The sequence below is a fragment of the Camellia sinensis genome, chromosome 7, assembly GCF_055761805.1.
Source record: "Camellia sinensis isolate YWXY chromosome 7, ASM5576180v1, whole genome shotgun sequence".
NCBI classification, from domain to species: Eukaryota; Viridiplantae; Streptophyta; class Magnoliopsida; order Ericales; family Theaceae; genus Camellia; species Camellia sinensis.
Window position 1 is genome coordinate 141,179,686 of NC_138967.1, and position 16,270 is coordinate 141,195,955.

Below are 16,270 nucleotides of genomic sequence, written 5' to 3' on the forward strand. Positions count from 1 at the left end.
AATTTTACTGTTACAAAAAATAAAATACATACTAAATGAATGAACCAGAGTCAAATTTTACTCTAAGATCTATTAACAAATAAAAAAAAAAATCCAGTTGGAAACAACAAGGTGACATCTTTAGCTCAGATTCACGTTCTCCATATCTATTACAATCTGTCTCATTTTCATCAACATTAACACAAGGAAAAAAATAAAAAAAAATATCTGTTGCAATATGTTTTTTCATCATCGTCAACAACAACAAAAAATGATCTAAACTTACATAATAATTGTGAGGGAGATTTCATAATCTGGCTTTGGGTCGTGGTAATGATCGGGCTAAAATTGGTCCAAGCATGTTTGGGCCGAAGCTAGGCTGGGACAATCCAGGTGCTGTGCGCTCGGTTAAAGCCCAGGTCCGATTTGGCCGGGATAACTTCTCTGCTAACCCGGTTTGTGTTGTTTGCTCGTTGAGATCGGCTTGCAAGATCCTCCGCAGACCGGCCAACCGAGCAAGTACCCAGTCATTACGGGAGGCTGCTAAGCTCGGTCATAACGGAGCTCGGCGAGTGGTGTTGTTAGACTCGTTATGTAGCACGGTCGTATGAGGCCGAGGTGATGCTACTGGGCTACCCGTTCCCGCTAATGTCGTCCGGCGGTTTGATTAGGTGATGTTTAGCTGGATTTGTGCTGACAGATGTGAGAGCAGCTCCACGTGCCAATAGACGAATGGTGCAGAGGTGAACGCATAAAGTATATAAGCATGACTACGCCCCCATGCTATGGATAGAACATCATTTGGTGAGAGAAACCTAAACATTCAACTCTCTTCCTCTCTCTCTCTATCTCTGAGTGTGTGCTAATTTGACCGTCGGAGGGGTTTTCTGGCAACACACCGCCGGGTAGCTCACCGCCGTTGCGTTCGCAGGTTGATCGGATAGAAGCGGAGCTTGGACGAAAGGAGTACGTCCATTGTGGAATATTTGCTCCCCGTACAATTGGCGTCGTCTGTGGGAAATCGACAGACAAAACCTTGTCCTCCAAGCTTCTCCGGTCATCTGTTATGGAGAACCATGACAACATTCTGTTGTTCGCCATCGACGACATCAAGCCAAAGTGCGTTCAGCGCAGAGATGGCCTGTCCACGATTCCGACGATGGCTGATTTGGAGACCTCCGCACAAGGATTTCTCAGGGATGCGCGAGACAAGCGCGTAAGGAGTTTTGGGCGCTTTGTCATTCCAAAAGAGCGTCGCCGACGGCGAGATTCACACACTCAACACTTGGAAGACAAGCTAAGAGACCAAGATACCATCATCAAGAAAATGGCGATGGAGGCCATGAGACGCTAGATGAAGGGAAAGGGCATTGCTGGAGTGGGAAACCATAGTGAGCACGCCCATTCCCGCCATTCCGGTAGTCTTAATAAACGTCGCACCCCTTCACTCTCCGTCACAAGAAGCTTCAGAGCTGGAGACTACATAGCACCGGCGACGATATCTTTCACGCAGGACAACAGTTACCACCCCTCACGCGCCGACGACGGCGTCGAGGTATTCTCGCTCAGATCGTTCGAAAGACTTAAGAGATGTGTTGGAGGAGCACGTCTTGCCGGCAGGAGGCGCAGAGGGTGCTTGCATTACAGCGGCTAGTCCCTAGAGGGCGAGCCAGTGAAAAGATCGCCATGCCACAACCACGCTTGGCGGAACGCGCGCCACCAGATAGAGAGTTGGCAAGGCTGAGTGCCACCCCTTTTTACGTAGAGATCGAGAATACGTCGCTCCCCCTCGGGTTCCGTCAACCAAAGTTCACGCTTTATGACGGAAATACTGATCCATATATGTACGTAAGCCACTTCCGGCAGGTTATGGCTGGGCACAAGCGAAATGATGTGCTCATGTGCCTTGTTTTTCCATCGAGTTTGGGCGAGTTGGGCCTAAAATGGTTCGAGAGGCTGCCGGAGGAGAGCATCGAGGGGTGGCAACAGTTGGCAGAGGCATTTGTCACCAGATTTAAGACAAATGCTAAAATGCCCAAAGAAATTGACCATTTCTTGAGAGTAAAGATAGAGCCAGGCGACTCTTTGAAGGCGTATAACACTAAGTATTGGGAGACTTTCAACAAGATCCTTGATTGCCCGACCAACCTTGTAATCACTCAGTCTAAGCGCGGTCTTCTAGTTGGACATCGACTAAGAGACTCGCTCACAATGAATCAACCGTCAATCATGGAATTGCTCATGCAACACATTAATGAGCACATCTGAGTCGAAGACGATGCAGCCGCAGCTACCGTGATGACAAGTTCGGTAGTAGAGAATAAGAGAGTAGTGCGAAAGGTTCACGCAGTCGGACAAGATGATGGCCATGCAAACCACCATGGAAGAGATATAGGGAGTTCGATTTTTGGAAGACGTTTATAAGAAGGTCAAGGAAAGCGGCATAAAACTCGCGGAATGTAAATGGCAGATCCATTTCCAGAACATCGAACTCTGCCAATCTAAAGTTTTGTTCTTAGTTCTATTTTTGTAACTTTTTTTGCCATTGGCACAATGAAACAAGTAGACAATTTTCTTGAGAATTGTTGTATTTTTGCCTCGCCAAGCGGATTTAGTGCGGTCTAAGGGACAACTAACAATCATTTTGATGGAAAGATCAAAATTATTTGCAGGGCAAATTTTGCTCGACAAGAGATTTGTTGATGGTTTTGATCAACTTTGGAATTCCTTACCGGACGGATTTTGCTCGGCAAGAGGTTTGTCGATGATTTTATCAACTCTGGAATTCCTTGTCAGATGAATTTTACTCGGCAAGAGGTTTATTGGTGTTTCAATCAACTTTAGAATTCCTTGCCGAGCTGATATTGCGCGCTAAGAAGTAAGTCATCGAGCTGACCTTGCTCGTTGACCATGAAGTTCCTTGTTGAGCTGATCTTGCTCGCCAAGAAGCAAGTCGTCGAGCTGACCTTGCTCGTTGACCATGGAGTTCCTTGCCGAGCTGATCTTGCTCGCCAAGAAACAAGTCGCCGAGCGGACCTTGCTCGCGACCTTGGAGTTCCTTGTCGAGCTGATCTTGCTCGCCAAGAAGTAAGTCGCCGAGTTAACCTTTCTCGCCGACTTTGGAGTTCCTTGCCGAGCTGATCTTGCTCGCTAAGAAGAAAGTTGCCGAGCTGACTTTGCTCGTCGACCTTAGAGTTCCTTGCTGAGCTGATCTTCCTTGCCAAGAAGCAAGTCGCCGAGCTGACCTTGTTCGCCGACCTTAGAGTTCCTTGCTGTGCTGATCTTGCTCGCCAAGAAGCAAGTTGCTGAGCTGACCTTGCTCGTTGACCATGGAGTTCCTTGCTAGGCTGGTCTTGGTGGCCAAGAAGCAAGTCGCCGAGCGGACCTTGCTTGCGACCTTAGAGTTCCTTGCCGAGCTGATCTTGCTCGCTAAGAAGAAAGTCGCCGAGCGGACCTTGCTCGCGACCTTGGAGTTCCTTGCCGAGCTGATCTTGCTCGCCAAGAAGAAAGTCGCCGAGATGACCTTGCTCGCCGGCCTTTGAGTTCCTTGCCGAAGCTGATCTTGCTCACCAAGAAGTAAGTCGCCGAGCGGACCTTGCTCCCTGACCTTGGAGTTCCTTGCTGAGCTGATCTTGCTCCCCGACCTTAGAGTTCCTTGCCGAGCTGATCTTGCTCGCTAAGAAGAAAGTCGCCGAGCTGACCTTGCTCGCCGACCTTGGAGTTCCTTGCCAAGCTGATCTTGCTCTCCAAGAAGCAAGTTGCTAAGCTGACCTTGCTCGTTGATAGTAGAGTTCCTTGCCGAGTTGATCTTGCTCACCAAGAAGCAAGTCGCCGAGCGGACCTTGCTCGCAACCTTAAAGTTCCTTGTCGAGCTGATCTTGCTCACCAAGAAGCAAGTCGCCAAGAGGAGCTTGCTCGCGACGTTGGAGTTCCTTGCCGAACTGATCTTGCTCGCCGACCTTTGAGTTCCTTGCCAGAGTAGATCTTACTCGCCAAAAAGTAAGTCGCCGAGCGGACCTTGCTCGCCGACCTTGGAGTTTCTTACTGAGCTGATCTTGCTCGCCATGAAGCAAGTCGCAGAGCTGATCTTGCTCACCGACCTTGGAGTTCCTTGTCGAGCTGATCTTGCTCGCTAAGAAGAAAATCGCCGAGCTGACCTTGCTCGCTGACCTTAGGGTTCCTTGCCGAGCTGATCTTGCTCGCTAAGAAGCAAGTCACCGAGCTGACCTTGCTCGTTGACCATGGAGTCCTTGCCGAGCTGATCTTGCTTGCCTAGAATAAAGTCGCGGAGCTGACCTTGCTCGAGGACCTTTGAGGTCCTTACTGAAGCTGATCTTGCTCGCCAAGAAGTAAGTCGCCGAGTGGACCTTGCTCGCCGATCTTGGAGTTCCTTGCCGAGCTGATCTTGTTCGCCAAGAAGAAAGTCGCCGAGCTGACCTTGCTCGTCGACCTTAGAGTTCCTTGCCGAGCTGATCTTGCTCTCCAAGAAGCAAGTCGCCGAGCTGACCTTGCTCGTTGACCATGGAGTTCTTTGCCGAGTTGATCTTGCTCGCCAAGAAGAAAGTCGCCGAGCTGACCTTGCTCGTTGACCTTTGAGGTCCTTATCGAAGGTGATCTTGCTTGCCAAGAAGTAAGTCGCCGAGCGAACCCGCTCGCCGACCTTGGAGTTCCTTGCCAAGCTGATCTTGCTCGCCAAGAAGTAAGTCGCTGAGCGGACGTTGCTCGCCGACGTTGGAGTTCCTTGCTGAGCTGATCTTGCTCGCCAAGAAGTAAGTCGTCGAGCGGACCTTACTCGTCGACCTTGAAGTTCCTTGCCGAGCTGATCTTGTTCGCCAAGATCGGCCAGTAATCACGAGATTACCTACGGCCTTAAACCAAATAAAGCAAAACTCATCAGAGTACAGGGGCCCAACGGAAGCAATTTAAAACTTTGTCCATAGAGCTGTGCTTATATGCACACCATAACATTCCAAACCTTTTTATGTTAATAACTTACATCAAAATGTGTACTAACACAGAACACTGTACATACAGGATCATGCAAGTACAAGTCAGTCGAACCCAAGACTTATATACAAAAGTAATCTAATGCTTTCGCCAACATAATAAAAACTATGAACAAAGGACAAAAGCGAAGACAGTCTTGTGCGTGAGATGTTTGGGTTGACTTCTCAAAACTCTGACTGTTTCTCACAATTTCACCGAGGCTGGTTCTGGACGTCCCTTGGCTCACCTATATGTATATGGATGAGCGTAAGCGAAAGCCCCGTGAATAATATCAAATAAGGTAGATACATAAGCAATCTTTGAAACAGTTACAGCAGATGGCCTTTGGCCCAATCATTTATGCCAATTGGCCTTCAGCCTAATCATTCATGTCCATTGGCCTTTGGCCCAATCATCCATATCAATCGGCCTTCGGCCCAATCATTCATGTCAATCGGCCTTCGGCCCAATCATTCATATCAATCGGCCTTCGGCCCAATCATTCATGTCAATCGTTGCCCACCATTCAAATTAATGAACTTACAAAATTTACATAGAAGTAAACAATTGGATAACAGTATATTTCAAATATCTTGTTAGGATATTACTCACAGTGATCGGTTTGTGGATTTGCCCTAGAGCTTGACTCTATACATTCTATGAACACAAAAAGGGTCACAAACAATTCGATCCGTTCTATATTCACATTTTCCTCTTTAGGCTTCATTCTTATCTCATTAACTCAATTACAATGCTCAATGCATGCCTAAGAGTGCTTACAAGTGAATGAGAACGGAAAACGAAACATAGAGCGCATAAATAAAATTTCAGAAAACAGGGTCCTCGCTCGAGCGTGGGATTCCCTGCTTGAGCGGACCCTAGAGGCCTGTAAAAGTACTGGTTATGTGAAATTTACGCTCAATGATGGATTTTGACGCTCGAGCGGAAGGCCTCTACATTGCTCCCCGCTCGAGCGTGAACTTTCCCGCTCGAGCGGACACCATGTCTGCAAAAATATACTGGGAGCACGAATTTCACGCTCGAGCGGCGGTTTCCCTGTTCGAGCAGACATCGAAATTCTGGAAAATCCAGAATACGATCTTGAACTTCAACTTCAAACTCAAAGGCTCCAAATGCATGATTTTAAAACTTCATATATATATGCACTAACATGGTACAAACACTAAATTACAACATTTTGAAGCTCAATTTCATAAATCAAAGCCATGCATGGCTCTTTTTCCACCAAATTCATTACTAACATAACAACTTCATGTATTCAAAGCTTCTACTCCCATGGATTGTACATGCATGTGACATATAATCCTCATTCCCATCCCATATGATAAAAGATGGTCAAATACATGGATTTCAACCAAAATTCAACATGAGTCATGTAATTCAAGCTCAATTATGCAAATTCAAGACAATTATATACATGCATGCATATATAGTCTTCCACTTCAACAAAAACCAACTCAATACATGCTCTTGATCACAAACAATCCTTGAACTTACAAGATCACAATTTCAAACTTATGAATTCAAGGTCAAGTGCTTACCTAGAGGTTTAATTCTTCACAATTTCTAGTTGAATCTCCAAGTTTCTCAAGTTCCTCACTCAAATCTCCAATTGCTTCTCCCTCTCTCTCTAGCCGACCCCTCTCTCTTTTCTTAGAGTTGAAATCAGCCCCAAAGTGTAACAAAGGAGAGATGTTGAGGGTGTAATGCCTCTCTTAAAGTCCCACTAGTCACAATTATTTCAATATAAAACATTTGGGCACTTAATTCATTAATTAAATCAATTTAATCTGATCTGAATCAATTTTCAATTAAATTTCACCGTAGGCTCTAAAAATTATGCCAATCACAATGGCGCAATCAATTTTGGTTTCGGTGGCCGATAAGGCCTTCAATTTAATTTCGAAAGCAGATAATCAAACAGATATTCCAACGGTAAACATATAGAAATTCAAAACTACATATTTTCACATACTTGCACACAAAATCATATTAAACACATAATCATACTCATTTTAAGGACCAATTAACATATTACGGAACATAGATATCACATTGATCTTACTCGCCAAGAAGTTAGTCGCCGAGCGGACCTTGCTCGCCAACCATGGAGTTCCTTGCCGAGCTGATCTTGTTCGCCAAGAAGAAAGTCGCCGAGCTGACCTTGCTCACCGACCTTAGAGTTCCTTGCCGAGCTGATCTTGCTCGCTAAGAAGCAAGTCGCCGAGCTGACCTTGCTCGTTGACCATGAAGTTCCTTGCCGAGCTGATATTGCTTGCCAAGAAGAAAGTCGCCGAGCTGACCTTGCTCGCCAACCATTGAGGTACTTGCTGAAGCTGATCTTGCTCGCCAAAAAGTAAGTCGCCGAGCGGACCTTGCTCGCCGACCTTGGAGTTCCTTGTCGAGCTGATCTTGCTCGCCAAGAAGTAAGTCACCTAGCGGACCTTGTTCGCCGACCTTAGAGTTCCTTGTCGAGCTGATCTTGCTCGCCAAGAAGTAAGTTGCCGAGCGAACCTTGCTCGCCAAGAAGTAAGTCGTCGAGCAGACCTTGCTCGCCATGAAGTAAGTTGTCGAGCGGACCTTGCTTGCCAATCTTGGAGTTCCTTGTCGATCTGATCTTGTTCGCCAAGAAGAAAGTCACCGAGCTGACCTTGTTCCTCGACTTTAGAGTTCCTTGCCGAGCTGATCTTGCTCGCCGAGAAGTAAGTCGCGGAGCGAACCTTGCCCGCCTACCTTGGAGTTCCTTGCCGAGCTGATCTCGCTTACCAAAAAGCAAGTCGCCGAGCAGACCTTGCTCGTTGACCATGGAACTCCTTGTCGAGCTGATCTTACTCGCCAAGAAGTAAGTCGCCGAGCAGACCTTGCTCGTGACCTTGGAGTTCCTTGCCGAGCTGATCTTGGTCGCCAAGAAGAAAGTCACCGAGCTGATCTTGCTCACCGACCTTTGAGTTCCTTGCCAAGCTGATCTTACTCGCCAAGAAGCAAGTCGTCGAGCTACCTTGCTCGCCGACATTTGAGTTCTTTGTTGAGCTAATTTTGCTTGCCAAGAAGAAAGTCGCCCAGCTGACCTTGCTCACCGACCTTAGAGTTATTTGCCAAGCTGATCTTGCACAATAAGAAACAAGTCACCGAGTGGACCTTGCTCGTTGACCATGGAGTTCCTTACCGAGCTGATCTTGCTCGCCAAGAAGAAAGTCGCCGAGCTGACGTTGCTCGCCAACCTTGGAGTTCCTTGCCGAGTTGATCTTGCTCGCCAAGAAGCAAGTCGCCGAGCGGACCGTGCTCGTCGACCATGGAGTTCCTTGCCGAGCTGATCTTGCTCGCCAAGAATCAAGTTGATGAGCTGGCTTTCCTCGCTAACTTTAAAGGTCCTTGCCAAGTTGATTTTGCGCGCTCAAGAAGTTGCTTAGTTGATTTTACTCGCCAAGAAGTGAGTTGACGAGCTGACTTTGTTTGCCAACTTTGAGGTTTCTAGACTGAGCAAAGTGAACCACCGAGCAAAAAGTCTAGCCCGGCCTTGTAATTTAATTCCAGTCACGCAAATGCGGACAAAATTAAGGGGCAATTGTGAGGGACATTTCATAATCTGGCTTAATGACCGGGCTAAAATTGGTCCGAGCATGTTTGGGTTGAGCTAGGTTGGGACAATCCAGGTGCTGTGCGCTTGGTTAAAGCCCAGGTCTGATTTGGCTGGGATAACTTCTCTGCTAGCCCGGTTCGCGTTGTTTGCTCGTTGAGATCGGTGTGCAAGATCCTCCGCAGACCGGCCAACAGAGCAAGTGCTCAGTCATTACGGGGGGCTGCTAAGCTCGGTCATAACGGAGCTCGGTGAGTGGCGTTGTTAGACTCGTTACGTAGCACGGTCGTATGAGGCCGAGGTGATGCTGCCGGGCTACCCGTTCCCGCTAATGGCGTCCGGCGGTTTGATTAGGTGGTGTTTAACTGGATTTGTGCTGATAGATGGGAGAGCAGCTCCATGTGTCAATAGACGAATGGGTGCAGAGGTGAACGCAGAAAGTATATAAGTATGACTGCGCTCCCCATGCTATGGATAGAACATCATTTGGTGAGAGAAACCTAAACATTCAACTCTCTTCTTCTCTCTCTCTCTCTCTATCTCTGAGTGTGTGCTAACTTGACTGTCGGAGGGATTTTCCGGCAACACATCGTCGGGTAGCTCACCTCTGTTGTGTTCGCAGGTTGATCGGATAGAAGTAAAGTTTACTATGATTCAAAATAAAATTTTATATTGTTAAGCAAATTAACATGTTTTTAACTAGAGTAAAATTTTACTGTTACAAAAAATAAAATACATACTAAATGAATGAACCAGAGTCAAATTTTACTCTAAGATCTATTAACAAATAAAAAAAAAAAATCCAGCTGGAAACAACAAGGTGACATCTTTAGCTCAGATTCATGTTCTTCATATCTATTACAATCTGTCTCATTTTCATCAACATCAACACAAGGAAAAAAATAAAAAAATAAATATCTGTTGCAATATGTTTTTTCATCATCGTCAACAACAACAAAAAATGATCTAAACTTACATAATAATAATAATTGAAAAAAAGAACTTGAGAAGATCGAAAATAAACAGATCAAATTTTTGAACAAATCACAGCCTTTTATCTATACAAATAGTGTGATTGAACACCAAACAAAAGCTGTGAGACCAGATTCGAAAGACCAGAAGCTCCCAAGCACAATCTCCCTTTCCAACTTCTTTTCTTCACTTTTGCCATTGGAGATCACTTCGTAACAATCAACCACCATAGGTGGCGGAGGATCTTTAATTTATAATAATTATGAAAACTTGCTCAAATCCACCATTAATGGAAAACAATTTCAAATCTCGAACCCTAAATCCTCAATTTCTTTAGAAATCAACATTCTAATAACAAACCCTAACCCTAGCTCGATCATTTAAAACCCTAATTTTAATAAAATCACAATCAAACATGAAGAATAATACCTTATTATGCATCAAAATTGAGAATAATAAAGGTCCATGGCGAATAACATAGGTGAGGAGAGAGAGAGAGAGTAGGTTCATTACAAGGGCAATGGGTGAGGTAAGCTGCTCTTATAGTTGTCGGCCACGGTAGCGGAGAGGCCTGCGAGGTCGTCGGCGTAGATTTTGCTACCAGATCCTTTGAAACCCTAGCCATGGCGTTATCATCTATGCATAAGCAATAGTTGTATCAGACGAAACTTTAGAGATTGAGATGGTGATGGGGAAAGATTTAATTGAGGGTATAATAGTCTAATAAAATATTTAAATAATAATTTTTGTCCTTTCTACAAGACTTTATAATTATGAGGAAGTTTTAAAAGTATAATTTTTTTCTTGGTTCTTTTAACAATAAAAGAAAGATAAGAGCAGTTTATAGCCAAATTTCCTACATCGATTAAAAGAGGTCAAAGCTATCAAATGGAATCGCAGTGAAGTTATGACTAAGGAGTACCCTTTATCCAGAAGAAGAAAGAGAAGCAAAAATTACGCATCAAAAAGAACAAAAGGAAGGACAGATATGCGAGAGAAAGTTCCATGTATGTCTAAAAGAATTAAGAAAAGAAAAAAAAAAAAAACAGATATCAAACAAAACTTATCCGTTAGCTGAATTGCTTTCTGACTGACAACCCTTCTATTCTAATTGTTAACAATACCCAACAAACAGTTTAAACCCAAAAAAAGGAAAAATCAAAAAACAAAAAAAGAAATAAAGAAGAAGAAACATTACAAAATCTCGCATCATGCTGGAATGAATTGGTGAAAACTAAATGGGGAATTATAATTAAATCTATGTAAGGAGAAACATATTAAGCTGGTTTTGGTACAAAGAACATAGTCTACAAGTCCGCTGTTTTAAGGAGTGGCCCAATCCTTCTTGATGTCAAACGTGTAGTTGATCTCCAAGTAGCATTTGTTATCATCGTCAACGAACTGAAAACAAAGACAACGAAACTGGATATCAGTACATTTACGGTTGCAATGCAAAGGCAATGTTGTGATAATGTAGTAAAATTTTCATGCATAATTTGGTTTGCATTGCACATGGTACTGTTAGTTTCAGTTGTCAGACTCGTTTATTTTTTATTCAAACTACTTCAATGCAAAGGGGCTGAACTCGGAAAGATAACAAAACCAGGTCTACATCAAGAAATTGGAATACTGTACAACATAGGCCACTTGCAAAGGAAGGCAAACAACAGAAAGTTTGCTTCACGAATAGATGGGCCATGTGTTCAAGACAGAACAGAGCTTTGTAAGAGGATAAGTGACAAAGTTGGTACTCTTTTGACCTCAAAATCTTCAGATAACAATGAGATATAAAAGGTAAGGCCACATTTACAGTTCAGAAATTACAGGGGCATCTGCAATCCTCTGAAGTTCAGTAGTTAAGCCATAATATAAATCTTGAAAGAGGAGGAAACTAATGGTAAACACATTTGGCTATGGGTCACGCCTAGGGAGGGTTCTGTCTATGAAGCGCTGACACTTCAAAATGGGTGCCGTGTCTGTGTCCGTGTCCGCGTGTTGGACATGTCATGTGACGTCTCAATTTTTTTAATTGTTATTTTTTGTAGGACACTTTGGGGATATTTCACAAACACTCGTGTCCTGTGTTTGGACACGTCTCATGACACCTTTATGAGTTTCTTTTTTATAATTTTAGAAAGTTGATTTGCTTAAAGTAAAATATATGAAAACAAAAAGGGAAGTAAATGAAATAAATAAATAAATATAAAAATACACCGAGATATACATTGGTGCCTCTTATATTTCTATGCCCTAAATTTATATTCATATACAATTTTTTATTTTTTGATATTTGGAAACTATGTCCTAGACTGGGGAGGAAACCTGAGGATCAAGCGATAACTCAAGCCACCCGAATTGGACTCATTGTACATTTTCAGTTAGAAAATTCAGATGAGGCCCCAAAACAATTCAGAAAAAAATTGTCATCATATCGTTAATGAAAGGGAAAAGGTGTGTGAAATATAAGTATATTTTATTCACATTTCACCTAACTTTTTCCATTCCCTTTCCAATTCCCTCCTCAAATCCCCCAACCAAACACAGCGTAAATGTCAAGTGATAAAATAAAGATTGTGCAAGAAATTTCAACAATGAACAAAGTCAGTTATAATTCAGCAGAATCAGTACTTAAAACAACAATGATACATCCCACTAATTTGTCAGGACTAATGGACCACTAATGAGGTGGAAATTCAAAAAAAAAAAAAAGAAAAAAAAAAACTTAAGGCCAAAACATCACATCAGTCAGTGGAACTCACTCTCTAAAGCTCCTTTAGCGCTCCCAATTTAGAACTCCCAAATATTTTTCAGTACTAAAATTTCCGGATCACTTTTTAGTTTAAAAAATTTTCAATGGTGATATCCCCGGTCTTCAAACTCCACCAGTAGTCAAACTCGTTGCATTTTTTAAGAGAGGAAATGCAAACAAGGACCCCAAACAATTCAAAAGCATATTAATGCCTATCACATCTGAACTGTCAATTCACTACATGAAGATAAGGAAAGTAAATTCTAATCAGAACCAATTCCATTATGGTTAAAGTTTCCAGACAGTGTTTGGATCATCTAAGCACAGAAATCTTGAGGGGAAAAAATCTATCTAATTGAACTTACCTTTGTTCTTGCAGAATATGAACCTCTAGCAAAAAAGCCGGATGGGGTAGTTTCTTCGGGTATCACATGTGTGTAAGGCTCTTGCTGAGGACTAAAAGTTCCAAGCATCTCTTTCGTGCTGTCCACTGAAATATAAGACAAAAAATGAGGACAAAAACATTCAAATGTTTTTAAAAATTTGAATTTTGGGTTTGATTTAGGACACTGGTAGATTACCTTTCATACCATTTTTCCAAACAGTGCTTGTGTACTTGAGCCCTGATACAATGTTATTGTTGACTTGGAAAGAGAATTTCAAACTGTATCTACTATCTTCTTTCAAAGTAAACCACAAGCCTTTGGGCTTTCCATCTTCTGGAATAGGAAGAACAATGTCAGATCTATCAGGAGAGAGGATAGAAAGACTGAGGATCTTCACTCCTGGTTCCAATGTTTCTGCAACAAATGAAGCAATAAACCAATATTATGATGCACAAATCTCATCAGAAAAGAAATATAGGATAAGGCTTGAAATAATTTGATTCTGAAACAGGTGATTGCTGTTAGTGAATGGAGGAAAGAATTCAAAGAAGACTAGTATTTATTTTTAACATAGATAGTACTGTCAAAAGTTGAAATATTTGCTCCGGATAGCGTTGAACCTTCATTCCAATAAATAGAGGGAGAGACCCAAAAAAAAAGGTGAATGGGATAAAGGAAAACACTCAGACTTGGTTGGCTTTGTAAGAAAAATTTCACTACTGTTTTATATTCTTGTTGATTTGCATAAACAGTGTAGCAGATGCCTCGGGTGCAATATGCAAGAAAATCTTGCTATTAGTGCTATGGATGATTGAACAACATTGACTTGTTTCTACCAATTAAATCGCTGTTTTGAAATTCAACTTTAAAAACTAATTCTCAGGTGGAAAATGAAATGTATTGAATTGGCAGACTTGATTGATTTAGGAAGGAAAATCTCTAGGAATGATACAAAAAGAAAAAGAAAAAAAAAAAAAAAAACTCTTTGATTTTACAGCAAAAACATGGAAACTCAGTAGATTATATGCATTAGGGCGAGCAGCCTAGTGCACTAGCTCGGCCTTTTTTTGGAAGGAATGATATACTTCACAACAGAAACCCTAGATATTATATGATGCATATTCTATAATTAATCAACCATAACTATGGTTATCAGAATCCTAATCCGGATCGTAGGATCTTACGATTTTAATTGGGCCAAATGATTTGGATCACACTAGGATTTTAAATTTAATAAGATTTTAAAGTAATTACAATCCTATTCATTAAAACGTGTAGAATTGCATACGATCCCGATTCTATTACGATTCCAATCCTACAATTTTTTTGTTATTATTTACTTCTTATATATATATATATATATATATAAATTTGACTACAAACTCATTTTTCAATCGTTTCTTCCAATTTATATTAACATAGAAAGTGCATTATATTAAATTTATCATTTTTCTTTAGTCTTTTTAAAATTGTGTAACATACATTATCATTATTCATAATTTTTCATTTTATTTTGTGTTGAAAATAGAATCTCACGATCCTCGATCCGATTCTACGATCTGATCCATGAGTACCTCCCAACGATCCCACATAAGATCCTAATTTTAAAAACCTTGGCCATAACAGAACTTCAATTACATTATGAACTCTATCACTGATTTCTTCCAGATTGAAGCTCCTCTCAAAAATGAAAGTCCCACGTTCACGAAAACCAAGAAAATTAAAGACTGAAATTACAGAGCAACAGAGGTTAAAAGACAAATCACTAACAGTAAAACAGTCAATTCAGGTATGTCGTTTTAGTACTAGAGATGATTTTGACTCTTTTTATCTCAATACATAGTATAAAGACAGGCAGTTAAATTACAAGAAAAGGGAATTCAAGAACCAAAAAAGAAAGAAACTTCACTGAACTAGAAAAGGGAATTCAGATCCTATGACTTTCCCAGTTTGATCACTACAATTTAGCAAACTAAAAACAAACATAAAAGCCACTAGAAGAAGATTAATGTATGATCCCCCAAAATCCAAATTTGGTATAATCATAATTGTAGTTAGATGGAATCATTAATACCTCCAACATTGTCAATATCCACAGCCCCAAGAAGCTGTTCCTTCCACCTCCTCAGGCTCTCATCATCCTAAAAAACCTCAAAATTCAAACAAAAAATGGAAACTTAGAACATTAAAAGACACAAAATCAACCCACCAATAAGGTAAAGATTGTGTATATAGGATGAATTTGAGCAGAGACAAACCTTATCTTTCTCAAGCTGCTCTTTAAGAGTACAAAGAGGACCAAGCTCTATTTTATTACCATCCTCATCTTCCTCATCTTCAGTAACATAAAAAGAGCTCTCACTCATACTTCTCTTCGCTTTCCCTTCACTTTCATCTCCACTTTCTTGAACTCCAATTCTCTCTCCACCCTCCTTGTTTTCATCAAAACCCCCCATGTTCTTGGAACTAGAAACAGCTCCAACGGCCGAAGACATCAAATCATCAAACAGTAACCCAAAAACCCCTATAAATTCCAAATACCCAACAGTCAAGAAGAGAAACCCACAAGCCAAAACTAACCAAAGCACCAATTTTTGTACCACAGACTAGAAATTTGAAGGAATCCCAGAAAGGTAACGGTTGTCTGTGCCCAAAAAAAGTCCTACAAATTATCAAACACGTGGCCCACCAAAAGGAGAAAGAAGAAAAGGGGCACTGTGGTTTGTCTTCTAGCTTCTTTTTTGAGTTGGGTTGTTGAATTTCTCACTCACTCTGCGAGAGAGAGAGAGAGAGATAAATAACGTGAAGGTCACTATGACTAATGGGCACTTTGATCCAAGCAAGCGAGAGCACGAGAAGAGAGAGAGGATGTTGAAATGGATTACGGAGGAGTTTTTGAATATAGTAATGATTCAGACCTTACAAAATATTATCTTCATAATTTTCACTCACTTATGATTCGTCTAAATAAGTAAGAGAAAGAAAAAATAAAATAATACAAACACATCATTGATCCATATCACTGTAGATAGTAAGAATCTCTCCAAAAGGAAGTTTTAAACATTTTCCTTTAAATAATATTATAATTAATATATTAATACGAGCTTTTTTGATAAATCCATTTTCTAAGAGCTTTATTCCATCCAATCCATATTCTTTTTTACTATTCCATTAGGTCCAATTTGAGATAAGAAGACCAAAATACCCTTTTCATCTACTTATGTTTCATTTAGTTCACATTATTTTCTTATGTTTTAATAAGTTTTATGGGTGACATAATTACAAAAATACCCTTAATGTGAATGTTCACACCGTCAATATAAATGTTTATATTGTCAATGTGCAGGGGCCCGGCTTATGTCAATTCTCATGGGTGCCCGGAAAAATTCGAGTCGGGCCGGGCCGGCCCACAAGCCAAAAAAATAGGCCCGACCTGGCCCGTTGATAATATGAATATTCACATTGACAAGTTAACATTCATATTGATAGGAGTGTAAAATTGGCCTGCGGCCCGTGGGCAGCCCAAAACCAGCCCGTCGCCCGGGGCGGGCCCGGGCCGACTCGTTCACAATATGAATATTCACATTGACATATTAACAT

At 41.6% G+C, this 16,270-nt stretch overlaps 2 protein-coding genes across 3 annotated transcripts; one reads left to right on the forward strand and one right to left on the reverse strand.

The window, feature by feature from the left end:
- Nucleotides 1–1,569: 1,569 nt before the first annotated feature.
- On the forward strand, nt 1,570–2,247 carry LOC145796135 (uncharacterized). Its single transcript, XM_082881153.1, has one exon. It carries the CDS (start codon nt 1,570–1,572, stop codon nt 2,245–2,247), a length of 678 nt encoding a protein of 225 aa, XP_082737279.1.
- An 8,340-nt stretch (nt 2,248–10,587) lies between these two features.
- On the reverse strand, nt 10,588–15,557 carry LOC114303797 (rho GDP-dissociation inhibitor 1). Of its 2 annotated transcripts, none has more exons than XM_028248950.2 (5): nt 14,929–15,557; nt 14,745–14,811; nt 12,866–13,084; nt 12,650–12,774; nt 10,588–10,936 (listed from the first exon to the last, which is right to left on the reverse strand). In XM_028248950.2, exons 1-5 carry the CDS (start codon nt 15,163–15,165, stop codon nt 10,859–10,861), a joined length of 726 nt encoding a protein of 241 aa, XP_028104751.1. In that variant the 5' UTR covers nt 15,166–15,557; the 3' UTR covers nt 10,588–10,858. The 2 variants fall into 2 exon arrangements, with proteins under 2 accessions (XP_028104751.1, XP_028104758.1); XM_028248957.2 differs by having other exon boundaries at nt 12,875–13,084; nt 14,929–15,513.
- Between the last annotated feature and the right edge of the window lie 713 nt (nt 15,558–16,270).

Excerpts from the sequence above, each read along its gene's own strand:
- LOC145796135 (XM_082881153.1), top strand. The coding sequence starts at position 1,570 with ATGTGTTGGAGGAGCACGTCTTGCCGGCAGGAGGCGCAGAGGGTGCTT.
- LOC114303797 (XM_028248950.2), bottom strand. The coding sequence starts at position 15,165 with ATGTCTTCGGCCGTTGGAGCTGTTTCTAGTTCCAAGAACATGGGGGGT. Across the intron at positions 12,775-12,865 it reads TTGGAAAAATGGTATGAAAG|TGGACAGCACGAAAGAGATG; the intron begins GTAATCTACCAG and ends CTTATATTTCAG. Across the intron at positions 10,937-12,649 it reads CATATTCTGCAAGAACAAAG|TTCGTTGACGATGATAACAA; the intron begins GTAAGTTCAATT and ends CTTTGTTTTCAG.